This window comes from Tursiops truncatus, chromosome 8 (genome assembly GCF_011762595.2).
Source record: "Tursiops truncatus isolate mTurTru1 chromosome 8, mTurTru1.mat.Y, whole genome shotgun sequence".
NCBI classification, from domain to species: domain Eukaryota; kingdom Metazoa; phylum Chordata; class Mammalia; order Artiodactyla; family Delphinidae; genus Tursiops; species Tursiops truncatus.
The window spans coordinates 108,011,873-108,039,164 of record NC_047041.1 but is presented as its reverse complement, the minus strand read 5'-3'; the positions used below and the strand labels follow the sequence as shown (position 1 = coordinate 108,039,164).

General features: G+C 57.2%; 1 protein-coding gene across 14 annotated transcripts; it reads right to left on the bottom strand.

The window, feature by feature from the left end:
- Positions 1–374: 374 nt before the first annotated feature.
- DEAF1 (DEAF1 transcription factor) lies at positions 375–27,204 on the bottom strand. Of its 14 annotated transcripts, XR_004527738.2 has the most exons (14): positions 26,288–27,203; positions 24,014–24,111; positions 22,481–22,610; positions 22,049–22,195; positions 21,412–21,551; positions 20,463–20,528; positions 16,859–16,985; positions 16,284–16,329; positions 15,996–16,124; positions 15,507–15,635; positions 13,650–13,897; positions 10,486–10,660; positions 7,133–7,222; positions 773–794 (listed from the first exon to the last, which is right to left on the bottom strand). XR_004527738.2 is itself a non-coding variant. In XM_033861518.2 (13 exons), the coding sequence occupies exons 1-13, from the start codon at positions 26,574–26,576 to the stop codon at positions 690–692; spliced, it is 1,755 nt and encodes a 584-aa protein (XP_033717409.1). In that variant the 5' UTR covers positions 26,577–27,201; the 3' UTR covers positions 375–689. The 14 variants fall into 14 exon arrangements, 8 of the variants coding, with proteins under 8 accessions (XP_033717409.1, XP_033717411.1, XP_033717410.1 ...); XM_033861518.2 differs by lacking the exons at positions 10,486–10,660; positions 16,284–16,329 and adding an exon at positions 948–1,004 and having other exon boundaries at positions 375–794; positions 26,288–27,201; XM_033861520.2 differs by lacking the exons at positions 10,486–10,660; positions 16,284–16,329 and adding an exon at positions 6,783–6,804 and having other exon boundaries at positions 375–794; positions 26,288–27,200.
- Positions 27,205–27,292: the final 88 nt, after the last annotated feature.

The following is a 27,292-nucleotide window of genomic DNA, read 5'->3' as shown; positions in this document are numbered from 1 at the left end:
CGGGGCACCGCAAGCTTTCCTGGAACCCAGGCTTGGGGGCAGGCTGGGCAGGGCGCCAGGAAGGGCAGGGACGAGGCCCCAGCCCGTGAGAGTTGGGCAAGGATAGCCGGGCGCAGGCAAGAGCCACCCTGGGCGGGTCCCCAGGGGTCCCGGGCGCGCTCTGTGCAAAGGGAAGGTGGCACGTCCAGACGCCGAGCCGTCCCTGAGACTGGACGGCGGCTCGGCCTTCCCGGCTGGCAGCTCTGGAGCCCCAGCTCCTGGGCAGCAGGTGCCAGCCTCCCGTCCCGCCAGGCTGGGCCCCATACGGTCTCGGCTTCTGAACTGCACGATCGGGCCCCCGGGGCCTCGGGGAGGTCGGAGCTTGGAGTCACCAGTCCGCATGGGGCAGGGCCGCCAACTTTACTGACAGACACATGTATGTACACGCGTGTTACGGAACACGACACACCCGTAGGGAAGACCGGATGCTCACCATCCAAGGGATAAAAAAAGCACCGCGAGCGGCATTGAGGGCCCAGGCCGCGCCCACCGGCCGCCCGCCCGCCCGCTTCGGGGCCTGGCGGCAGGAGCGCGCTGCCCGGGTGCCGGTCACGCGACGTCCACTCGTAACCTGGCCAGCAACTTCCTCCTCGTCCTCAGCGGCCCCCGTCCTCAGGGCTCCTTCCTGGCCACAGAGGCCCCGCGAGCCCTCACACGGTGACCTTCTCGATCACACCCTCAGCGACATGGACGTCGTCCCCCTGCATGGTGACAGCTGCCGACTGACCACACATGTGCTGGTGGTCCTTCCAGTCCTGAAAGGAAGGACAGACTCCGTGTTACGGTTCAGAGTGAGAAGGCTGTGCCCGGGAGTGGGTGTGCACGTGCTGAGCGGCCAGCCCTCCGGGGCAGGGGGCTCCCAGCCTCGCCCACCCTCCTGTTTAGGGACCCGCTCCGAAGGCAAGTACCCAGGATGACCCTTGAGACACGTCCACGCTCTGATCCTGCTGCTTCCTCCCTGGGATCTAAACGAAAACACTCACACCTGCAGAGGAATACTTGTCTCCGATGTTGCTGCCCAGCCGTATTACTTATCATCGCAAAAGTGAAAGGACTGCGCCGGAGCCAGCCACGTGTCCACAAAGGGGCTGGGAGGCCGCCGCCCCCAGGGAGGTCGGGGAGGACGTCCACCCCCCCGCCCCGCAATGCCCCCCATCAGGGTGGGAGCTGCCATCGCCCGTTACGGGCGGGAAATGGAGCCGAACTTGGCCTGGAGCAGGGCTCGCTCTGGGGGCCCGACGGGGCGTGGTTAGTGGAGACACGGACCCCAAGACGCACGGAGAGGTTAGGGCTTGGTGAGCCATGACAAGAATGAACATCACACACACTCGGAAGAACAGAGACCAGCGGTGAGCCCCGGAGGGCAGGGCTCCAGCTGCCTATCTTCGTGCTGTCCTACGTCTTCCAAATTTTCTACAACGTGTTGCCTTATTTTTATAATAAAAAAATAAAATTTCAAATCATTACAGGCGTACCTCAGAGACATTGCGGGTTCAGTTCCAGAATAAAGCAAATGCAGCAATAAAGCAAGTCACACAAGATTTCAGGTTTCCCGGGGCTCATGCAGGTCACTTGTACACTACGCTGCAGTCTATTAAGTGTGTGACCGTACGAACCTAACTCAAAGACACTCTATTCCTAAAAATGATAACCTTCACCTGACAAGGCAGGGCTGCCGCACACCTTTAATTTGTAAAAACACAACATCTGAGAAGTGCAATAAAACAAGGTCTGCCTGTATATCAAAAGAATAAATTTTTAAACATTTTTTATTGAAGTCTAGTTGATTTACAGTGTGTGCTAATGTCTGCTGTACAGCAAAGTGACTCAGCTATACACACACATTTTTTCTTTTGCACGTTCTCTCCCATTGCGGTTTGTCACGGGATATCGAATGTAGTTCCCCACGCTACACATTAGGGCCTTGTTCATCCAGCCTATGGATACTAGTTTGCAGCTGCCAACCCCAATCCCTCCCTCCCCCACCCCACTCCCTCTTGGCAACCACAAGTCTGTTCTCTATGTCTGTGAGTCTGTTTCTGTTTTGTAAATAATTTCATTTGTGTCATATTTTAGATTCCACATATAAGTGATATATGGTATTTGTCTTTCTCGTTCTGACTTACTTCACTCAGAATGCTAATCTCTAGGTCCATCCTTGTTGCTGCAAATGGCATTATTTCATTCCTTTTTATGGCTGAGTAGTATTCCATTGTATGTGTGAACCACATCTTCTTCATCCGTTCCTCTGTTGATGGACATTTAGGTTGCTTCCATGTCTTGCCAATTGTAAACAGTGCTGCTATGAGCACTGGGGTGCATGTATCTTTTCGAATTAGAGTTTTCTCTGGATAAATGCCCAGGAGTGGGATTGTTGGATCAAATGGCAACTCTATTTTTAGTTTAGTAAGGAACCTCCATACTGCTCTCCACAGTGGCTGCACCAATTTACATTCCCACCCACAGTGTAAGAGGGTTCCCTTTGCTCCACACCCTCTCCAGCACCTGTTATTTTTAGACTCGAAAGAATAAATTTTTAGTTTGTAAATTACCTGACTATGTAGATTACCTGACTCTGTAAGTCTGTACAGTACGTAAAACTTCATGTGTGCTGGGCTCAAGTCCACAGTGTTTCACACCATACCTAAAAATTAACTCAAGATGGGTCATAAATCTAAAAGTAAGAGCTTAAAGGGAGCTCCCTGGTGGGCCAGTGGTTAGGGTCCGGCACTTTCACTGCCAAGGCTGAGATTCAATCCCCGGTTGGTGAACTAAGATCCTGCAAGCTATGCTATGCGGCCGAAAAAAAAAACAAACAAACCTAAAATTATAAATGTTTTAGAGGAAAATAGGAGATTCTCCTAACCTTGAGTCAGGCAGAAGTTCTGAGAGATGACACCAAGAGCGTGATCTCCATTAAAAATGTTTTTTTAATAAACTGGACTTCTTGGGACTTCCCTAGTGGTTAGGACTCCATGCTTCCACTGCAGGAGGCCCGGGTTTGCTCCCCGGTCGGGAACTAAGATCCCATAAGCCTTATGGCAAGGCCAAAAATAAAAAATAATAGATAATAAAAATTTTTTTAATCATCAAAATTAAAAAAACTTTTGCCCTTCAAATGACACTATTAAGAAATAAAGAGACAAGTCACAGACTGGGGGAAAGTACTTGGAAATCACGTATCTGATAAAGGACTTGTATCCAGGATATACACAGACATCTCCACACTCGATAAGAAGAGAAACGATCCCATTTAAAAACGGGCAAAAGATCTGAATAGACATTTCCCCCCAAAAGATACACAACGCCCGATCAGCACACACAACGATGCTCGGCGCCCTTAGACATCAGGGAGATGCAGACTAAACGCACTGACGTCGCTTCACAGCCGGTAGCAGGGCTACGACCAGAAAGCAAGAGCCAGCGCTGTGGACACGGGCGGACCCGCCACTGGAGGGGGTGCAGTCACTTCGGAAAAGTTGGGAAGCTTCTTACTAAAGTTAAACGCAAGTTTACCATATGACTCAGCAAATCCATGTACGCATGTAGCCGAGACAAACAAAAACCTGTCTCCACCCTGGAGCTCGCTCGTGAGTGTTCACGACAGTCACATGGCGGGAACCACTCAGATGTCCGCTGGCTGAGGACTGGAGGACAAGACGAGGTCCAGCCACACCGTGGACGCTACTCAGGCTCCACATGGATGAACCTTGAAAACACGCTGGTCAGAGGAAGCCAGACGCGGGAGACCACATGTTATACGACTCCTGCTACGTGAAATGTCCAGAAGAAGCACATCTACAGAGAAAGAGATTCGTGGTTGCCAGCGGCTGGGGTGTGGGCCGAGGGGGCTTTCGGGGGTGATGGAAAGTTCTAAAACCAAATTGTCATGTTTGCCCAGATGCAAACTTACTAAACCCACTGAATCGCACCCTTAAAATTAGTGGATTTTATGGTATGTATTCCACCTCGATGAAGATGTAAAACACACACACACACCCCTGACATGGGATCTGCAAAGAAAATAGTCTGCACGTAAAAGCCAAAACAATTCATGGCCCTTGTCCAACTCGTAAGAAGGTGAGTAACATTAACTACCTTTCCAGGTCTTTGGGGAGCACACAGAATTCTGGGGAGCACAGTGGGCAGGCCCAGAAGCTGTACTGTCGGCACCACCATTTATTACAAGGAGCCCAGAGCTTAAGTTTTTTCAGGTCCTACCGAGGGTTCACGATGGATCCCACGTGAAAATTAACCGTTCTTGAACTTCACTGTACACTGATTTTTGTAAATATTGGGTTGGCCAAAGAGTTTGTTTTTTCCATAAGATGGCTCTAGTAGCGTTTAATTGTCTTTAACTTCATTCGAAACAATTTTGTTAGACTGTATTGTGACAGCTGTCATATCAGCGTGCATTTAAAAAAAGGTTATCAGGGCTTCCCTGGTGGCGCAGTGGTTGAGAGGCCGCCTGCCGATGCAGGGGACGCGGGTTCGTGCCCCGGTCCAGGAGGATCCCACATGCCGCAGAGCGGCTGGGCCTGTGGGCCATGGCCGCTGAGCCTGCGCGTCCGGAGCCTGTGCTCCGCAACGGGAGAGGCCACAGCAGTGAGAGGCCCGCGTACCGCAAAAAAAAAAAAAAAAAAAAAAAAGGTTATCAAAATTGGTGAATTTTTGTGTAGCCATTTTAATATTGAAGGAAAAAAGCAACATTTTCGGCATATTATTCTTTACTATTTCAAGAAAGGTAAAAACGCAGCTGAAACCCCCCCCAAAAAAGACTTGCACAGTGCGTGGAGAAGGTGCTGTAACTGATCGAACGTGTCAAAAGCGGTTTGCGAAGTTTCGTGCTGGAGATTTCTCGCTGGACGATGTTCCACAGTCGGGTAGACCAGTTGAAGTTGAAAGCTATCAAATCGAAACAATAATTGAGAACAATCAACGTTATACCCACGCGGGAGAGGCCGACAGACTCAGAATCTCCGTATCAAGCCTTGAAAATCATTTGCACCAGCTTGGGTCTGTTCATCGCTTTGATGTCTGGGTTCCACATAAGTTAAGCGAAAAAAACCTTCTTGACTATATTTCTGCATGCGATTCTCTACTTAAACGTAATGGAAACGTTCCATTTTTAAAACAAATTGTGACAGGCAATGCAAAGTGGATACTGTACGATAATGTGGAACAGAAGAGATCGTGGGGCAGCGAAATGAACCACCACCAACCACACTAAGGGCCGGTCTTCACCCAAAGAAGGTGATGTGTATATGGTGGGAGTGGAGGGGAGTTCTCTATTATGAGCTCCTTCTGGAAAACCAAACGGTTAATTCCAACAAGTACTGCTCCCAATTAGACCAACTGAAAGCGGCACTCGACGAAAAGCGTCTGGAATGAGTCAACAGGAAACGCATCATATTCCATCAGGATAATGCAAGACCGCATGTTTCTTTGATGACCAGGCAAAAACTGTTACAGCTTGGCTGGGAAGTTCTGATTCATCCGCTGTATTCACCACACATTGCCCCTTCGGATTTCCATTGATTTTGGTCTTTACAAAATTCTCTTAATGGAAAAAATTTCAATTCTCGGGAAGACTGTAAAAGGCACCTGGAACAGTTCTTTGCTCAAAAAGATAAAAAGTTTTGGGAAGATGGAATTATGAAGTTGGCTGAAAAATGGCAGAAGGTAGTGGAACAAAACGGTGAATACGTTGTTCAATAAAGTTGTTGGGAAACATGAAAAATGTGTCTTTTGTTTTTACTTCAAAACCGAAGGAACTTTGTGGCCAACCCAATAAAACCAAAGCCTATGCCTTTATCAGGACAGCGAGTCACAGGAGCACAAACCCAACACAACCAACAGAAGAAGTGGAGTCTTTGTCAACAAGGTTACACCTGAAATATACCTGCCCAATTCACCAAGAGAGGTTCCAAGACTGCAGCTTGCATTTAGACAAAGTGCTATCTGGCTAAAACGACTCCATCACGAAATAAACCCACGAATCTTCCTCTGATGGTTCACAGTCAGGGAAGAGCCACCGATCAGCCGCCCTCTCGGATCACGAGCCAGCAGGAGCCCGTCCACCCCGCCGGCTCCTCCTGGCTGCCTGGGCTCCTCCCAGCGTCCCCGAGCGCAGCAGGCATGCGGGCCCTCTGCTCAGCACACGAGCCATAGGTGACACCAGGGAAAGCAGACCTGCGGGTCTCTTTCCCAAGTCTCCCGCCCCGGGAACGGGCCAGGGCTCAGGAGCGTAGCTGGGAGCCCCTGGACACACCTTCCGCGCTGTGCTGACCCCTGCAGCCCCCCGGGAAGCCCTGAGACGCAGAGGAAGATGCCACGTCCCACACACCCTAGTCTTGGGGGTCATTCCTGCCCACCTCCCTCCCGAGGACATCTGAGGATGGGGCGCTTTGGGAAGCCGCCAGGCACAGGGTCCCCTGCGCAGCAGAGGCTGTGTCCGCAGATGCAGCTCCAAGTCACAGGCACCAGGGGTGGGATTTTTTACTATTTGTCCACCCGACAAGTTACCTTTTTTTTTTTTTTTTTTGCGGTACGCGGGCCTCTCGCTGTTGTGGCCTCTCCCGTTGCGGAGCGCGGGCTCCAGACACACTGGCTCAGCAGCCATGGCTCACGGGCCCAGCGGCTCCACGGCACGTGGAATCTTCCTGGACCGGGGCACGAACCCGTGTCCCCTGCATCGGCAGGCGGACTCTCAACCACTGCGCCACCAGGGAAGCCCAAGTTACCTTTTTTAATCGTGGAAAGTTTCTAAGAGGAGAGGATAACCCCACAGGTCCCAGTCAACGGCTTGGCCCCTCACTCTGAGTAAGGGTGAGAAAAGTGGTAAAAACCCGAACTAGCAACTGCTACTCCAGAACACTCTTTAATCTTCTTAGAATCAGACGCCTACACGTACAACCGCACTGACTTTCAGGGTTTATGACGAGGCGTCCAGGGCTGGGGAGCACTGACCACGACAAGGTCAAGGTCACTGGGGAGCAGCGGCCTCCATGGCCACGGCCTGTGTGGCTGCCTCGGGGCTTTGCCGGAGCCCAGGGACAGTGCGGAGGTGGCACGGGGGGGGGGGGGGGCCAACCTTGCGCTGGCAGAAGGTGGAGCAGTAGTTGACCTTGTGGCAGCCGGTGCACTCGCTCAGGGCCTCCCGGCCGCAGTTGACACAGAACTGCTGCAAGAGGACACAGGCGTCAGTCGCGGGGACAGGCTGACCCGCGTCCCCGCCCCCCGCTGCCCAGATGCGGGGTGGGCACTGCTGAGCGGGAAGCAGGGCTCCGGATCACACCGCTGCACCAACCTTGCTCCAAATACCAGGGGATTTCACTGCCACCAAGTACGTGCAGGAAACCAAACTGAGGAAGGCCAGGATTCTCAGCTGTCAGGATCGTCTCCTGAGCGGTCAGGCCCTGCGGCCCCCAGCCGGACCCTCATCTGCAGCCCAGGCACCCCTGGCCCAGCCACGCAGCTCCACTAGGTGGGTCTTCTGTGTGTCTTCCCCACAAGACGCGAAGGAGCCACTCCTTCTAACCAGCCAGGGAGGGGGACTCCAGTGGCACCGCTAGCGCTGGTGTGTGCAGCCGTGACCCACGCTGTGCGGCGCACCTGGCTGCACTGACTGCAGGCCAGGCCCCTGCTCCCAGCCAGCGGGTGAGTGTGTGACCTGCACACCCATGAGCCACACCAGACGCCCGTTCCTAACACCGCTGACCGCCTCCCACCGCTACCCCCGAGAGTACATGCAAAGCAGCAAATTGCTTCTTGCTTCCTGTTCTGGATTGCAGCTCCCTTCTCTGCCCAGCGCTGACTGACACGCTCCACCCTGAGCCCCCGCTACCCCCTCACTCGCTTCAGGAAACACGCGCATTACGGGGACTCTGAGATACTACTAAGTTAGCTTGTCCACTGTCCCTACTTTAAAGAACAAAATACTTACAGGAAAAAACCGAAGTCTGTAACCACACATAGAAATTCCTCCAGGGAGAGCAAAGGTCTCACAGTTAGTGGGAGCAGAGGTGCGGCTGCCCGTGAGGCTGGGGGCCCCATGGACCCTCCTGCCTCTCAGCTTGGAAGTCCTCAGGGAAGCGGCCTCGTGTCACACCCTGTCCCCCGCGAGCCCGCGAGTCCCGCTCACCTGGACCTGCCATGTTGGTGCTCCTGGCACCAGCACAGTTCTTGGAAAACAGCCACCGCTCAATAAATACCTCTTAAGTGCATGAAGAGCCTGTGTCATGAGCAGACCTTCTGGAGCGGGAGCCGCTCTTGTGCGGCAAGAACTTCCGACCCCGGGCTCCCAACACAGCCCCTTGGGAATTACTTCTTAACCCAAGCTAACCTGGGGCAGGAGATCTGGCTCAGACACGCTGGCTGACACACAGACAGAGACGGACGGCCACAGAGCCCTCGGGCTGTGTCTGCACACATCGGTCGGACCCACTGCTTCCCTGCTGCCAGCTGAGAGCGCCCAGATCTTGGTTCCTAAGAGCATTCGTTCTCCAATAAAGGAACCAGGCTCCCTGGAGAAACGGCCGATTCCAGGGCTGGGGCGGGGAACCCCCAAGATGGGCCTGGAGCGTCTTCTACCACCAGAAAGGAGGGAGGTGCTCTGAGAGGCACGCAAGGGACGCGGGAGCCGACAGAGCTCCAGCCGCCAAAGCCAAACCGGATGAGCAGAACAAGTAACACGGGTGCCGTGAGCCCCTCTTGATAGAAACAAAGGTACAAACAAGTGTACAAGGGACAGATCCCCCACGGAGAAGAATTCTGGAAATATTCCTAGATCACCGCTGTCCAGGAGGGGGACCGCCACCCCAGGTGACTAAGGGAGGAAAAGGGGCAATCACTCCACAGATGGAACCCTCCGACCTGCCCCAAATGCGCATGTGCTGGGCCTGGGCCCTGGGGCCCTGGAGTGAGACGAGTCCGCGAGGGGTGGTCGGGGGCTGACGAGAAGAGAGAAGCCAGAGACCTCCCCCCGCCCTGGCTCGGCCAGGAGGCATGTCTGCAGCCTGGAAGAGGTGTCACCGGACTGACCCGCGGGCACCGGCTCTCTTCCAACGCTGAGAACAGCGTCTGCGGTGCAGCCAGAGGCGCCGCCCAGACCGCCCGCCACTGCTACTCTTTGGGCCACAATTCCCTCTAGAAAAGGAAGTTGGGAAGATCATCGAAGGCCTGAGAAGGAGCCGGGAGGCATGAACAGAGGCCAGAGCACAGGGATGGGGCCCAGAGTGCGCGCGCTCCCCCAGCCGGGGCCGGGGCAGGCGGCCCGGCGCCCTGCAGCCACGTGGCTGGCTTGTGCTGGATGGACACAGCGCCCTTGACGGGAAGGGCGTCTGGTCTTCCGCCCTGTTTAATCTCTGCTGAGCTAACTATATACACACAACACAAATGCCCCATGGTTAAAACTGGCAAAATCTCCTTAATAGTTCAGCAGGGCTAAAACGTGACTTTTCAAGAAATTCCACAGACGGCGTCCAAGCAGGCAGCCCTGCTTCCCCACCCTGGGCCGCCAGCACCTGCGCCCTCCCAGGGAGCCAGGGAGCGAGGGCTCAGCCTCCTCCTAGGGGTCCCGGGGCCTCACTCGTCCGGTCCTCCCCACCAAGCCCCAGCACCCTAAGGAGGCTGCCGTGGACAGGACCTTCCAGAAGAGTTCTCCGGGGCAGCCCTCCCCCAACCACCCAGCTGGGGGGCTCCGTCTCACCCTGGCGACGTCAGGGTGTCCAGCAGCCTCTCCACAACAGCCACCAGTGCTCCCCACCTGGCCTCCTGGCTCACTGTCCCCCGGGCCCCGCCGGCCGCTTCTCGCTGCCGCCACCTGCTTCAGGGACACGTTTTGCGTCCCCTCACTCACATGTGACTGAGGTCGGGGCCTCTCAGGCCCCCCGAGCCCCCTGAAGCCCCCAGAGGATCCTGGGGAACAGGCTCTCCGAGGAGTCTGGTTCCCAAGAACCCAGTGTCGAGGAGCTGTGGTCATCACGGGGCCACAGGGATCAGACACATTGCCGTCACGAAGGGTAAACACACAGGGCGCACACGGTGGTCAACCCACGTCTGCAAGCAACTTAACCAGGTCACCCGAGGAGCCTCGTGACACCAGCACACACGAAAGGACACTGGCGTCCACCCACCGGTGGCACTCGGACAGGACGGATGCCTAGCTTCCCCCCCGCCATGTGATCAGCTTACAGGAAAACTACTGGAGGACACGTCACACCTACAGCTCCGGAGAGAGGACAAGCACACCTGTAAGAGCTCCAGCCATTTTCAAAGCTCCGGGTGTGGGAACGTGTCGGATGCCTTGGCGGGGGAAGTGGGCTCAAGCCCCTCACTAAAGGCTGAGCATCCTTCCGCCAAACAGGATTTTAAGGATAAAAGGATTTCACTTTGTATTTCTTCCTTAGAAATTCATAAAATTACAAATGAAATGCAAAGCCCAACCTTTCACGGTGGGGTACTCAGCGATCCAGCTGCGGCAGACGCTCCTGGCTGACCCGACGGACACGCACGTCAGCACGTGTCCCACGGTGGGTCGAGGGGGAAGTTCTGCACAACAGGAATTCAGCTCCTGGACCCTTAAATGTGGGATGAGCGTGGCCATGACTGTGGGCTATTCCTACGTGAAAGACAAAACCCACGCAGCTGACTCAACACGGTGCCCTGAAAGTAACCTCGGGACCGACCAGGTGGAAACGCCTCACTCCGTCTTTTTCATGCCACCTGTCTTTGGGGAATTTTCACAGAGGGGAAGGGATGTGTCTAATTTACTTGTAATTTTGTTCTGTGAAGGTAAGGTCCACAAAAATTAATGAAACACGTAAAACTGGAAGTTAAGCCGTTTTCCCGCTGCACTTCCCTGCGGGGATGAGGTCCGGCTTTCTGTGCTGCCGCCGCCACCCCAGATCCGAGCCACCCGCCACCCGCTGTCCAGCCGGCTGACGGGGGGACACTGTGGTCTCCTCCACTCCCAGAGTCTCGGCAAGGGGGCATCCTCGCCACGCCCGGGGAAGGGAGGGTCGCCCCCCCGCCGTGCTCATCAGGGACCGGTGGTGGTGAGGCCGTGGGCAAGGCACACGGCACACACGGTGGTGGATGCAGGATGGGCAGCCGCCCTGGCAAAGTCTGGTGGCTCCTCAGAAGGTGAACCCTGAGCCACCGTGGGGCCCAGCGGCTCTGCTCCCAGGTATGCACCCAGGAGAAGTGACAACACACGTCCACACAAACGGCCGTGCAAAAATGTTCAGGGCACTGTCCACAAGAGCCAAGAAGTAGAAACCACCCGAATGGCCACCAATGGCTGAGTGAAGAAACATGCGGTGCGACAACTACCGTTTAGCCATAAACAGGAATGAAGTTCTGACCCGGCTACGTGGACGGACCCTGGAAACACTCTGCTCAGTGGGAGAAGCCAGACGCAGAAGGCCACATGTTGTGTGACTCCGTTTCCAAGAAACATCCAGAACTGGCAAAGCCACAGAGACAGAAAGCAGGTTGGCGCAGCTGGGGCCTGCGGGTGGTGGGGAGTGACGGCTCCTTTGGGAGGGGAAACGATCTGGGATCAGATGGTGGTGGTGGCCGTACAAGTTGGTGAACAAACTACTGGACTGTGCACCTTAAAGGTGTGAATTCCACAGTATGTGAACCATATTTCAACGAAGAAAAAAATGCCCTTTCGTTATGAACATTGGGGACTTTTCTGAAGTATATGATCAGAAACGTGTGAACATGAGTGCATTTTGCGATTAAGACGTTGGTTATAACCGCAAAAACCAGATACGATCAAGTATTTTAGAAACAGGACTAGTAAACTGTTTACAAACATGGAACATGCAGACATTAAATGTTTGAAGAACCGGCAGCTGAGCAGCAAGAGCGCACTCTTGCCCCGCGCGTGCGGCCTCCAGACCCAGAAAGGAAGGAGCAGCTGCCCTTCTGGTGACCAGAGCAGTCTGCAGGGCTGAACCCCGGGGAGGGGCGGGGAGAAAGGCCCAGGCAGGTGGGACAGGAGTGGGGGGGGTGGTGGAGCCAATCCCGAGGGGGAGGGGGGAGGGGGAAGGCCCCCCGCAGGTGGGGCAGCCTCAGGGCCTCCCCTGCCCACCAGGTGTGTGGGGCCACAGCAAGGGGCCGTGGTCACCTGGGCTGGGGGGTGGGCAGAGGGCTGAAGATGGAGCTGCCAGATGGCTGGAAGCCAAGGGAGACCGAGATCAGCACAGATGGCCACAGGCACCTGCCGCCCCCATGCAGCCAGCACGGGGCTGAGCCAACAGAAAGAGCAGCCCAGAAGGCGGCGCTGAGCAGGGATCTTGGTGCCCCCCGCCCCCAGAAGGGCCTGCATTCCCGCACGTGACCCAGACCAGGACTAGAGATGTGACGGGCAGAGGTAACCGAGACAGACTCCCCCTCACACAGCAGAGTTCAGGAGACCAGCCAGGAGCTCAGCTGCTTCTGAGAACCAAGTCCAGCACTTTTCAGGGGAAGAGAGAGAATCCAACAGAACTCAGAGCTTCTGCCGTGAATAACCCAAAAGGTCCAACAATCAAAATGACTGGAATGTGAAGGAAGGAACAGAGCTTCCAGTCAAGAGGAAAGGAGTGAACAGAGGCAGATCCTGAGCTGACCCAAAGGTCAGTTATTAAAGAAGCGAAGATGAAGGAGGTCAGTGAAGTGCAGGAAGAGGCGACCATGCGGAGCGGCTGGCTGGGGCGCAGCAGAGTAAAGGCAACTCCATCAAAGATGCACGCAGGCTTTCAATCCACTGCCTCTCGGCAATGAGAGCCCCCTACTTACGATCCAGCAAGCCAGGCGGCGCGGCCAAAAAAAAAGAAGAAGAAAAAGGAAAACTGCACCTGAAAAGCTCTTCTTTCCCCTTTACCTATAAAAAGTAGTACTAACTGAAATTCTTTTTCTTATATGGATTTGGTGGAGATAAACCAATTCGACTCACCTACAAACCAAAGTGACACTGAAGACGCATCACTGTCCGTTCTCCCGCCTCCAGCCGCTCCCAAGAGGGCTCTGGGTACCAAGCAGCCCGGCCCGCCCTCCTCCGGCCCCAGATGAGCCCTGGGAAGTGAGGACACACCTCCTCTCGGCTTGGGCACCTGCTCCACATCACCTGGAAGACTGCATCCCAAAAGGCGCCACACGGCTGAGGGACCCTGTGCTGCAGGAAACGCTCTGGGCGCCAGGCTTCCCGAACCACGGGGACCTCATCAGCAGCGAAATATCTGTGACGGCTCCCCTGGGGCTGAGAAGCCAGTCCCCGTGGGGCTGAGGTGCGGCCACAGAGCTGGGTGCCTGGAGGGGCTGGTGACCGCAAGACCTCTGCCCCAAAGACACACCAGAGGACGCTCCTCCAGATTTGATAACACACGAGACCCGTTTCCCCGGGAGGAAGACGGCCTGACCAGGTGAGTGACATCTACAACAGGCGGGCACTCAAAAACAACGGCTGGTGCGTGTGAGGGACAAAAACGCCCGACAGGTAACGGTGGCCACTTGTCTATCAGAGAAGCTTCACTTGTGCGTGGGCCGCCAGGTCCCCTGCCCAGGAAGGTGGGCGGGCTCTGCAGGTGGCAGCCCCAGACCCGCTGTGCAAATGGTACCTCTTTCCGCTCTGCATCCGCCTGGACTCTGGCCTGGGCCGCGGCGGCTTCTCGGTAGGAGCTGGCCTGCTTGGCCTGTTCAAACAACGTCTTCAGCTGCTGCGCGGTGCTGAGCAAGGAATTGACCATCTCCTCCAGGTACAGCCAGCTCCGCTGTTCCGACATCTCCAGCCCGCTGACCACAGCGGGAGACACGGCTTTGGTGGGGGTGGAGGGAGGCACCGCCAGGGCGGGCAAGGATGTCAACACTAGCGTGTGGAAAGCAAAACACAACAAGAACTTAACCCATCTCCTGGCTTCAAGGTGCCTCTGCACGCTCATCAAACGTGGGAAAGTAGGGTGGCGAACAGAGCATACCCACGGTCCCCCCTTCAAGTCACCCGTCCATGGATGACACAACAGCTGCAGGTGAGGTGACCATAGAGCTTGTGCAGAGCCAGTGTGGGGCGGGGGGCTGTTACATCACATAAAAAGTAAAGCAGACGGAAGAACTAAAACCTCCCGGTTTCGTTTCTGCTCACACAGAAAGCCTTCGGGGATGTCTGTGGTCCCCGGGGGGCTGATGAGGGATGTAGGAGGCAGGGTCCCCTCAGCTGGAGAAGAAAGTCATGGAGGCGGGAGGGAACCTCAAAGGGACGCTGTTCTGGACGGGAAGTGGAGACTCGCACACGCGGACGCGCAAGGGCTCCCCACCCCTGTCCCGGGGGGCCTGGGGGCAGAGACACCCAGGCTGTGCTGCTGAATGTCTAACATCCTCCCAGAGAAGAACACCTGACGGTAGCATCGCCCGAGTCCTCGGTGTAAAAGCCCCCAGCTGGAGGTCACTGGACACAGGCTGCAGGAGACACACGGGAGCCGGACGAGCGACGCCTGCCCCCTTGGCCATGCCCCGCCCCCGCAAGGGCAGGGCCCTGGGCCCGGACATAAGGAAGCAGGCAGCGTGACAGGGTGGACAGAGGACGCAGCAGCCGCTCTCGGGGCCCCTGCCAGCCAAATCAGGGACCATCCCAATACAAATCATCCCAGCAACAGGTTGCAACGCCCTGGATGAAACAGGAAGCCACGCGTCCACGCTGAAACAAGCAAACAAGCAAGCAAGCAGACGGGGGACGGGTCGCCCAGGCCTCGCAGCCCTGCTCAGGGCACGGCCGACCGCATGGGGCGGGCACTCCCCATCCAGTCCCTGCCCAGACCCCGCAGTCAGCAGGGCCACAGCCCGGCCAGGAGGCTCACCGGGCCTGGGGCCAGGGTCTGAGGCAAGGTGTGGGGAAGAGGCAGAACAGAGGCGAGCTTTAAGGGTGGGAGGGGCGTCACAGCAAGAGGAGAGCGCGGCGAGACAAGAAAAGGAGAAGGAGAAGGGGCGTTTTCTAGGACTCGGGGACAAATTTCTATCTTGCTGTCTTGTCTCTGGCGGAAACTGTAAAAAACACAAAGGTCCACCAGCTGGGATTACGATGCTCCCTGTAAAAAAGTGTCCTGACAGAATGTGTCCAAAACGTGCCGTCAGTGACAAATCGCTCAAAATGCACACGTGGGGCCACATCCCCGTTAAGCTTCAGGCGGGGCGAGTCGCAGACACGCACACACCCTCTCACCTGAGGCCACCCGGACGAGCGCCCTCACGGGACAGACCCCAAGCACAGTGTCCTGGTCAGAGCCTAGCCGAATCTCAGGCTCTGCAGGTCAAAGGTCGCTACGTGAGCAGCCTCACCCCACACAGAAATGAGCAGCAGCTTCCAGTGAAACCTGCTTTACAAACACAGGCCTGAAGCCCCACACCCCACTTCACCTAGGAAGCCTTTCAGAAGGATGATTCTGCACGTGACGGCCACTCGTGGAGAATTCTTCCACACTGACCTATTTTGGGATGAGATGTTGGCAACGCGGCCTCCGGAAACGGTGCGATCTGACAGCTGTCCTGATACCCTGGGTAGTGGGGCTCCGGGTGGCCGACCCTGCATGGGGGCTGCACGCCTGCTTCTTGTACTGTCAGGGGAGAGGGACATGATGGCGTGAGACCCAGCTGTGCTGCACGTCCAACAGGGCAGCTCCTGAGCCGCGGAAGTGGGGGACGTGAACTGTCAGAGGGACAGTATTTGGGATGTTCTGCATGAAATAAAACACAGTACAAAAGCCAGTTTCCACTGTTCCCTTTCACTTTCCGGAGGCGGCTACCAGAACATTCCACGTGCACATGGGGCGTTTCTGCCCCGCGGCGCCCGTCTAGGCTCCGTGAGCAGCCTCAGCTTCTCAGGCCCTGGTCCCGCCGCCCCTGCCTGCGGGGGTCCCCACAGCTCCTGCCAGCGACCCGCTGGGGCCGCGTTGCCAGGCGCTAAGACAACTCACCTGTGGCTCCCGCAAAGACGTCGCCCTGGGCCGGACTCTCCGAGATGACCGCGGTGGCCTCCACAGTGGACGCCCGGTCGAAGGTCAGCGCGCCAGAGGTAGTGATCTGTCCTGAGGGGGTCACGGTGACTGGAAAAGCAGGAGAGCTGTCACCGCATGCTGGGCCCACTGGGCACATTGCAGAAAAACCCAGGGGTCGGGGCGGGGTGCGCGGGGGCCACAGCAGCGTCCGCCGGCCCACAGCCACCTCCGCAGGGGCGGTGCCTGGGGGGGGCCAGAGACGCCTACCCCAGCAGACGCAGCTCCTGCTGTGTGTCCTGAGCACCTGGATGTACTGTCTCGTCAGAAGGCAAGAGATAAAATTTAAAAGAACGTAAGAAGGACTTTGTAGCTTGAATTAAGAAAAAGATTTTTGTCAAAGCTGAAGAGAAAACACAGCGGGGCCCCCGGCATTCTGGGGGCTCTGTTTCCTCCTGCCGACCAGCCCCAAGGACATGGGGCGCCTCCCCTGCAGGAGCCGTCAGGCTGCTGACAGCCCCTAGCGACCGGGCGCCTCCCAGGCCTCTCTCACCACCGCAGCCCAACTCAGCCCAACTCGCCTCCTCCCGGTTTCAGAAGCAGGCGCCTCCCCCGCCTCCGCCCTCCCTACACGTGCCCCAGCCGCGCCTGCCCCCGGGGCGGCGAGAGGGCCTGAGGGCTGCGCGAAGTGAAGTCCGTGCCAAGGACAGGCCGGGACCAAAGAGGCCAGGGAGCCCCATGAGCGGCAGCCGTGCCTGCTTTTGAACCAGACCCCTCGGCCACACGCGTGAGCAGGACACGCTAAGAGCATGTCGCGTGACGACAGCTGCTTCACTGTGACTCACAGGTGGTGGCGGCTGCGGCGGGAAGCAGGGTGATGTTCTTGGGGGCATCCTTCTTGACGGGTGTGGCGGGCAGCTCGCTCTCCTTCTTGCGCCTCTTGTAGGGGACGAAGAGCCTGACGGGCCCGCTCTGGGGGAGGGGGGGCGGGAGGCAAAGTGAGATGCGTGGAAACGCCACCTGGGACTCTTCTCCACCCGGGACTGTTCTCCAATGGCGACCTGCCTGGAGACATGCCCAGACTGCGGCCAGAAGACGGAACCGTGCAAAGCTCCCTTAGCTCCCTTTAGGCCCCAAACGGCTTAAAATAACAGAAAAGGTACTTTCAGAGAGAACGTGTGAGTTAACAGCACTTCCAACAGGAGAGTAATATCAACACCGAATTTTCAGGAATCCCCGGGAGACAGAAAACAAGTGGGGACCAAGGAAGGAGAAGGGAAAGGGCCCACGGGGAGCAGGGGGCGCCCCGCAGACCCTGAGGCCCCGACACGCGGGAGGAGAGAACCTCGATGGAGCAGAAACAGCAGGAAAACGTGAAGATCAGGTGAGCCTCCCAGCTCACGCCCAAGACCCCTGTGGGCTCGCTGGCCCTTCCTGCTGCCCATTCAAACCTGCTGTGGACCCGCAAGTGAGCTTCTGTCCTACGCGTCAACCCCAGAATCTCCACCGGGCTCTCCCCGGTGGCTCCCCCCTTTACTGATTTTCTCCACGTGTTGAGACATTGCCTTCACCTTCTAGGCTAAACTGTGTCCTCAGGACCACCTGTGAGGCCCTGACCATCAGGGTGGCCGTATTTGGAGCAAGGAGGCAACGGGGGTCTTGAGGGTAAGGGCCCTGACCCGCCGGGATTAGTGCCCTTGTAGGAGCAGCTGAGTAAGCGAGAGCCTACAAGCCAGGAGGAGCCCCGCCAGGAACACACCAGCACCTTGACCTGGGCTGCCTGCCTCCACAACTGTGAGAAAGTCAGCGCCCGCTCCTGAAGTGCCCCCGCAGACCGAGACCCGTGCTGACGACGCTTTGACGTGTCTCCTTCAGCCCCGAAGACACAGAGGCTGCTTGGAAGCCTCGTCTGCTGCCCCCACCATGGGCAGTGCCTGCGTCTGCTGCTTTTCTTCTGTGTGGTTCACATATCCCTGGCCCTTTACATGTCTCACAATTTTTGCTGAAACTGGACATTTTAGGTGCTGTACTGAGTGGCTGTGCAGATGACTCCCCCTCCCTCCAGGGCTTCCTGGCTGCAGTCCTGGACAAAGGCCTCCAGGCGGCAGTGACCCAGCTACCGCACCAGCTGTTGGACTCAGCCACCTAACTGCTCTACCCTTTGCAAACGGCTCCACTGTCAGATCGTCACGTTAGGCTCCTGTACTGGGTGGCTTTCAGGACAAACCTTTGAGGAGGCTTCTCAGGGTGATCACTTCCCGGTGGGAAGCTGAGCCGGCTGCCCTCCTGCATTGCCGGCCTCCTCCCCACGGGCTGCCCTGGAGCAGGGCAGAAACGGCACTCAGGCCGTCAGCCCTGCTCGCCAAGCCGCTTGGTCTCGGCTGGCCTCAGCTGCGTGGACCTCCACCCTAGGGACGAGCGGGGCCGGGACGATGGAGCTTCCCTGGGCTGAGTCGGAGGGATGCAGGGAGGGAGCAGGGCCTGACGCGAACGCCAGACTCACAGGATTCTCCTGGATAAGTGTTTCTTTTTTTGTTGTATGCCCCCAGGACAATCTCCAGAGACCTTAAGTGGTTGCTTTTTATCATCTTCACCAGTTAGGGTTACTCGTCCGGGGAGTGGGTCCCTGGAGCCCTGCACAGCACTACTCCTGAGGCAGAAGCCGCAATGTTTCAATTTGATGAAGTCTGACCTATGAGTTTTCATTTCATGGACTGTGCCTTTGGTTCCATGTCGAAGGTCTAACCCTAGATCAGGGTAGATTTTCTTCTACAAATTGTAGTTTAGTTTTGGACACATTTGGCTGTATGATCCATCTTGAATTCGTGTGTATATAAAGTGTGATGTTTAGGTCAAGGGTCACTTCTACGCCTGTGAGTGTCCGACTGTTCCCACACCTGCAGGTCCATGTGTGGACGGTGGGTCTGCTCCTAGATCGACGGGTCCCCCTCTGCCAAACACGGTCTTGGCCGCAAAAACAATACAGCAAGTCTGACAGTCAAGTGCTGTGATTCCTCCACTTGTAGTCTTCGTCCTCAAAACCGTGTTGCTACCCCTTTCCTCTGCCTTTTGATATGAATCTTAGAATCAACTTGTTGATGTCTACAAGATCCTGCCGGGGCTCTGAAGAGACCCGTGTTAAACCCACAGACCAGTGTGGGGAGAAGGACGTCTTCACTGCATCGCGGCCTCCAGCCCGCAGGTCCACGTCTTCTCGGAGTTCTCTTGCTGGCCGTTTCTAGCTTCAGTACCCACGTCCCATACATGTGCCGTCAGGTGACACCTGAGGGTTTCGGCGTTTGGAGTGACCGTAAACAACCGTACCAGGTACTCCATGCTTCCCGATGGGGCTGACCCCCCACTCTGCTCCTCTTACCCCTGAAGATCTCCAAGAATGTCACCTACCAATCTTCGCAAGCAAACTTTAAAAGTGTCTTATTCTCACACAAATATCCTACTGGTCATTCTACTAGACTCATGTGTGATCTACACATGAACTAGACAATTTTAGAATATTTGGTTTTCCCACTCAACAACATCTCTCCAATTAAGTTTTCTTCCATAGCTGCTGCTAATTAACCATAAAAAAAGAAATCTCATTATGCAGCTTCCTAGTTAATTTTAGGACATTTAAAAATAATATTCAACAATAGAAACATTGAAACAAAACTGGTAGTCCACATATAACAAATTAGTGTCACACTTTGAAAGCTATAGAGCAATATACGTTCAAACGAATGCAAATATCTCTTTTATTTAAACAGTTAAGAATTTAGAATAAAAAAGACTTCAAAAGACATTAAAAGTTCTCTATATAAATCAGCTCAGTGTAGTTTTTTTATAACGTGACATTAAAAATGAAAAACATAAAACAGCACATATATACTTGTCACCACAAAAAAAAGTACGGTTAAGACGATGACATTATAGGGACTTCCCTGGTGGTGCAGTGCTTAAAGAATCCACCTGCCAATGCAGGGGACATGGGTTCGAGCCCTGGTCCGAGAAGAGCCCACATGCCACGGAGCAACTAGGCCCCTACACCACAACTACTGAGCCTGCACTCTAGAGCCCACGAGCCACAACTACTGAAGCCTGCGTACCTAGAGCCCGTGCTCCGCAACAAGAGAGGCCACCACAATGAGAAGCTTGCACACCACAATGAAGAGCAGCCCCTGCTCGCCGCAACTACAGAAAGCCTGCACGCAGCAACAAAGACCCAACGCAGCCAAAAATAAATAAATGAATAGATTTATAAAAAAAAAAAAAACGGTGACATTATAGGAGCTTTCCGTTATTTAAGAAAGTTTCCCTTAACGTTCTTCGAGCAGCCCCAGGGCCCACTTGAGGCCTCACTCATCAGAGTAATGGTCAAAACCCAGAATTTGAGGAAGAAGCTAAGATGGAAGCAGCTCTGAGAGGAGCTGAGGGGAGCAGGGGCCCACTCACCAGGGTCATGTCATCACAGCAGGCGGCACAGGTGCAGGAGGCGGCATGAGGGTTTAGGATCCCATCCTGAAATTTAAAAAGTACCGCAACACGTGAGAAAGTCGGCTCTGAAGTGAGTCAACAGCCCCAGATCTCAACCAGTTTCACCCCGATCCCCCTGTGAAGGTAAAATCCCACCATTTCCAGAACCTTCTCTCGTACACATCTCTGCTGGTGGCAGCATCTATCTTTCCCCTGCCAGGGAGTGTAGGCGTGATTTCTCTATCAACCTCCTAGAGCTAAACCGGAAACAGCAACGAGGAGCCCTCTCCTCTCACAGATGAGCTCAAGGAGAGAGAAGTTAGGTGTCTTTTAAAAAGTCACGGGCAGGGCTTCCCTGGTGGCACAGTGGTTGAGAGTCCACCTGCCGATGCAGGGGCGCGGGTTCGTGCCCCGGTCCGGGAGGATCCCACATGCTGCGGGGCGGCTGGGCCCGTGAGCCATGGCCGCTGAGCCTGCACGTCCGGAGCCTGTGCTCCACAACGGGAGAGGCCACGACAGTGAGAGGCCCGCGTACCATAAAAAAATAATAACTAATTAATTAAACGTCACAGGCAGAGTTACTCAGTTTTCCTCAGTCTCTCCCATGTATACGTGTTATTAAACTTCCGTTTGATTTTCTCCTGTTAATAAATAAACAAAAGTCACACGCACTCAAGCGGAAGCTGTTACGCTGCCTCATCCACTCCTCATGGCAAGGTGTGGAGCAAACACCCTCAACATCCCATCTGGAACATCAGGAAGCAGATGGAAAGGTGACGTAACTCACACAGCAAGTGAGCGGGGGACTCGAATCGCATCTGACTCCAGCCTGTGAACCCTGGAAAGCCCTGCGGCCGATGCTCCAGGAGCCGGGCCTGCGGCTTGCGGCTCTGAGCAGGGAGGGTGGGGAAGCGCGGCACCTGGGTACCTGGATGAGGCACTGCAGCGGCCGCCCCGCATAGCGGATGCTTCTCTTCCAGTCTTTGCTGCTGGCCCTTCCTGCCATGGCTTCAAACTCGGTAGGACTGTACCAGTTCTCCCCCTGCTTAATGCAGCGCCCCCGGCCTCCTGAAAGGACGAAGCCACCCGCTGTAGTTCCCGCTGACACTGGGCCAGGCCCATCTCCCCTCCCGCCCACCCCCCCTCGGTGTCCCGGGCCTGCCTGCTCTCAGCCGCTCCCTCAGTGCCCCACGGCGAGCCCACATCTGCAGGTAGCGCTTCCCATCGCATGCCTGAGCCCCGACCTGCTGTCCACGGTCACCGCACACTCCACCATATCCCACACGGAGCTCATGACGTCTTCCCACTTGCAGAGCCTTCTACCTACGGGTCACCCAGCTGACCCAGGGCCGTAGGGAACATGGTCCAGCCCTGCTCCTACCACGGGCCACCCCATTCCTCGACCTGCCCGTTTAACTAGTTTATGCGTCATTATGGCCATCCTTGGCCCCAACTTACAGTGGGGGATGCAAAGGGAAGGCGATAAGCAGCAGCCTGGGCCCACCCCACGCAAGCCCACCTGGGCCCACTCTGTGCACACCTGGGCCCACCCCGCATGCGCCCACCTGAGCCGAGCCTGCTCTTATACAAGGTGCCACTGATGTTCCGACAGCGCACAGGCAGCTCACTGTCGTACACCGATGGGTCCCAGTTGTACTTAGTTCCACCTTTCTCTTGGCCGGGAGCCAAAGGAGTCGGAGGAGACTGAGGGCCTTGAGCAAAGAAAGCATCATGAAAATGAGAGACCTGTACGCACCCCGAATAACAGAAAGGCACAAAAAACATCTTGATCCTAACAGGTTCTTCCCCCAGCTCTGCAGCATCGCCCCCTGTAACTCTGGGCAACTCTTCTGTTGCCTGAAAAAATCCACTTTTTATACTTAAACTAAATAGTATTTGAAATTTGAAATTCACCACAAGATAAAATTCACCCCCAGGATAAACTCCACCAGCTCTCAGAGCGTTTTGCCCCCGAGGCCTGGAGCAGGAGGGCATACCGGGGGTGAGAGGGGCAGTGGGTGCCTTCAGCCCGGCGGTCTCCACGATGCTCCCGTCCGTGTGCACGACGATCAGCGTGGCCTTCTCGGTGTTCAGACTGTCCCCGATCTGAAGGGCTGTCCTGCCCGACTGGGGGAAAGAACACCAGTAGGTCTCAAGTGACAGCGCCTGGCGCACACCTGCACACCGGGACACGGTCCTACAGAGAGGTCCCAGCTGACACCGCCACCGGGGGGCCCACCATGCCTCATGCTTCTCAGATGCAGAGCCAAGGCCAAGAAGAGGCGACACTAGGTCTGCATGGCTCTGAGCGAATGCTCACATGGCTTGTCCAAGTTAAGGGATAAATGTGTTCCTGGAACAGGAAATGCCCTCCCGTCTGCCTGGGCAGCCTCTGAGGTTGCAGGCCTCAGGGGAGGGTTTCCGAGAGGCCAAGCTCATAAGCACAGCCAAGGCCCAGTGCAGGACCCCTTCTCATGCCCGAGCCCACCCAGACACAGGGCTTCCCAAGCCACGCTGCTTACATGCCTCTCCACTGGGGCTGGATGCTGCCGTGACCGCGCCTGCCTCCTCTGGGCCAGCCAGATGCCCCTTTCCTATCCCTGCGGGCGCTAAGCCCACCCCAACTGCCCACAGGCACACGCTCATGGCCTCACTCAGACAGCCCTGGAGTGGACTAGAGACCCCGGCGCACCCCGTCCACACCAAGGCCTGGGACACTCTCGTGCTTTCACGCTGAGGATAAAACTAAGACAAAGACCTTTTCTTACATCTGAAAATGTGGCCTTCAAACCAGGGGAGGTGAGTAGAAGTTTATCGTGGGATTGCGGGCCCTCCACCCGGCGTGCGCATGCACACACCTGGCCTGCTCTCACAGGCCTGCAGGGTCAACGCCTCAGTAAGGGCGTCTACACTGCCTGCACCTGAATCACTGCACTCGTACAGCTCTCGACCGGAACCACAGAACGCTTTGCGTTCCTTCGAGAACCGCAAAGTATTTTTCTCACGAAGGCATGTGAGACATGTCGATACTCGAGACCCCCTCTCCTTGTCAGTTTCCAGAAGGATCACACTAGTTTCTGGGTCTTCTTGTCCTCAGAGCCCGCTGACTTGGGGCCGCCCCTAACTCCCCGACCCTCTGGCTCCAGCCCCTCCTAGAAAACGAGAACGTGACAGAGTCTGCTGTCAGGCAGGACACCGGCCAGAGGCACCACGTCACTGCCTGGCTATCAGCTTGCGTGCATCCTGATACCAGAAGAAATAAACCAAGACTCTTAGATCTGCACCCCTGAGCCCTTCACCAACCTGCTGCCCTTACACTCAGGAGCAACACTTTTCTGTCTGTCACTACCTCAGTAACAACCACTTTGCTTTCAGGTGTACAGCGTCCCAGGTGCGTGATCCAGGCTAGAAGGAAACCGTGAGATCTCCCCTCCCCTCCCCTCCCCAGGCAGTCGGCACAGGGCAGGCTCAGGGTCTCTGGGGGACGGGCCACCCCCCTCGGGGCCGGAAGCGCTCCCGTGGCGGCTTACCAGCACGTGGCCCGAGAGCGAGGCGGCGTTCGCCACCGACGTGGTGAAGACATTGTCCGCCGAGGCGCCCACGTTGGCCACTGTCACGGTGGTCACCTCTGCAACACAGGAGCCTCACTCAGGGCCCAGCCAAAGGCCACTGGGGACAGGGCGAGGGTGGGGGGCAGCCCACGGTGGGTCCAGGTCAAGTACCTGAGCTACCGTGGGAGGCCTCACGCTGTACACGAAACGCCCGACCAACGTTTCTAGACCAGTCTGATGACCTGGTCCTTCCAAGGACAAAAGGCCACCTCTCCCTCTCCACAGAGCCTGCCACGCACAGTGTAGACCACAGGGCACGCCTGCCCTCACGCACCCACTGAGCTGGCCACAGCTCTGCCCTGGCATCTCGCTCCCTTCTACTTAAAACCATACCCCAAAGAGGCCCCTAAAATCCTAGAGTTCCCTCCCTTCCGGGTGGGGATCCTCCTGGCCCCTCTCCTGCAGGTCAGTGCAGGAAGGCTCATGTCTATCCCTCCCTCCCCTTCCTTCACCCTTACCTGCCACGGACCTCTTCCTCCTGAAAAGCGGCAGACCTGCCTGTGCCCACCCCACGCGCCCCCCAACTCTAAGCCCGGCCCCTCCTAGCAGCGTCTGTACACGGGGGCGCCGCCGCGCCCCGCCCCCCGTGCTCCCCCCACTGCCCATGGCCCACTCCTGATGGGCTGCCCCGGACAGCCCTCCCTTGATGCTCCCCCAGCCACCAGGGGTGGCGCTGCCTTCCGGAATGTCCCAAACCTAGAGCGCCTGTGGCCTGGGGGAGGTGCTCAAACTGACCGAGAGTCCTGCACATTCCATCAGCCCGAGCTCACTTAAACTGCTCTAAAAACACCTGCTCCCCATCTGTCTCCTCCACCGTGTCCCAGGGAGCCTGGGCCCGAGGGGTCTGAACACAAGCTCAGGTCTAAAGAGCTCGCCAGCAGCCCAGGAGGCAGCCTCAAGCCAGCACCCTGTCCTGCTGAGTTACAGAAACCCGGGAATCACCTGGCCTCGATAATTCACAACCAACAAGTTTTAACACACTGGAAAAACACAAGGATAAAACTCTGCAGGAAAGAAACACGTGATGTCAATACGTGTCTCCAACGTGTGAATAGCATCACATTCCCTTTCTGCATTCAGAAAAACCCGTGCAAAAACAACACAAAGCTGAAGAAAAACTTCACCATCCAAGATCTCAACTTTAAGCCAGAGTTTAGCAATGAAAATGGAACCCTTTAAGGGCCACAAAGCCTTCTTTCCCTGCCTTTTGCGAGGATCCCGGACAGACCACAGGCACCGGGGCAGTGAGAGAACGGGCTGCAGGCCCCACGCAGCTCCTCCAGGGCCAGAAAAACCGGAGCACTGGGTGGGGAGGCCGCTGTCCAGTTCTGAAACCCATGAAATTCCCTCGGGGAGAAGAGCCTTAGGATGCTCCCCAGGGGTTCCAGTGCCCGGCTCTGCCGGCCACACGGGAGCCCAAGTGGGAGGGAACAATGCTTAGGAAAGTCTCTACCTCCTTCGGGACGGTGCCCCGGGGAGACACAACCTCTAAAGGGCGCCTTGGGGCATGGCTCACGAACCTTGAAAATGAGAATGTTCTGTGCGGCAAGACAAAAGCGTGGGCCAGCAGCCCGGGTGGTGCCCGAAGAAGGGAAGATCCGTAAAGGAGGAAATGGGGGCCCCACGGACAGGCCAGAGGGGACTGCCCCCGAAGGCTGCGGGCCCTCCCAGACTTAAGTGAGATGCCTTGCTCCCCAGGGCTAAGGTCACACCTGAGCAGGCCCTCAGGATTCTGGGTGACCAGATGCACCCAACCCCGGGCTCCTCCAGGACAGGACCCGTGTCTGACCCCTGTGTCACCAGCACCCAGGACAGAGGAGGAGAGGACACGCAAGGCAACAGGCAGGTGCTGAGAAGGTTCTGCAAGTAGCGCAGAGCACTGAAAGGAAGGAAAGGAGTTCAGGGAGCAAGTATGCGGCAGGGCAGGGCCAGGATGCTCCCATGGGGCAGGTGTGCAGGGACCACACGGCACACAAGGTAGGTGCGAGGCATGTGCTGGGGGAGGGTGGGTGTGCCAGTCAGCCAGGCGTGGGCAGGGCAGGTGCGCGTGGAGGACAAGTGTGAGGAGTGCGCGCGGAGCAGGTGCCGCCAGGTCGTGCGGGAGTGTGCGGGGCAGGTGTGCAGGGCAGGTGTAGGGCAGGTGTGGGGCAGGTGCGGACAGGTGCGCGGGAACCACGGGCGGGCGGCACTTGCCTGCGAAGGCGGCGGCCGCGGCGGCCTCGTCGGGGCCAGGCAGGGCCTCGGCGCCCATGTCCATGTGCCCGGGCTCGGCGGCCATCACCGCCACGGCCGTCACCCGCCGCGTCTCGCGCTCCGCCTCCGAGTCTCCGTCCTCCTCCGAGTCCTCGTCCCTGCTGAGCACGGGCTCCTCCGCCTCGCCTCCCGCCGCGGCCGCGGCCGCCGCCGCCACAGCGGCCGCGGCCGCCACCGCCGCCGCCTCGGCCAGGCCCAGCTGCTTGGCGGCCGAGTCCGAGTCCTCCATCCGGACTCCGCCGAGCCCGCCCGAAGGCGCCGGCCGGGGCCGCCCGAAGGCCGGGACGGAGCCCGAAGCGCGCCGCCCGAGCAGGCCGCCCGAGCCGGGCCGAGACGGGCCGAGCTTGACCGAGGAGGGCTGCCCGAACCGAGCCGAGCTGAGCCGAGCCCGCCCGAAGCCGGCCGCCAAGCCGAGCCGGGGCCGCCCGAACAGGGCCCGAACCGGCACGAAGCGGCCCGGTCGAGTCCAGCCAAGCCGAGGCCTAGAGTCCGGAAACGAGGGGGGCCGAAGTGGTCCGAAGCGCGGAGCCGAGTCGGTCCGAATTGGTCCGAGGCCGCACGAGGGTTTCCGAGAGGCTCTGCGCTAGCCCTCCTCAGGGCCTAGAAGGCCGCGTCGGCCGTGGTCCCCAGTCATCGGGGTCCCCTACTGTGAGGCCGATTCCGCCGGACTCCGACGCAACGCGACCCGGCCTAGAGAACCTTGCGCTGCAGGCTCCGCCTGCACCCGCCGCCCGCGGGAGCCGAGCCCGCCCGAGAAGGAGCCGAGCGGAGCCGAACGGTCCCGAGCCGGGATCCTCACGAGCGAGCCTCGGCTCTCCGCCTCCTCCTGTCCGAAAGTGCCCGAGCGCTGTCGGACGGGCTAATCGGGCCTCGGCCACAGTTCGGGATCAAGTCCCGAAACGCGACGCCGTCGAGCCCGTTCGGGAGCAGAAGCGAAAATGGCCG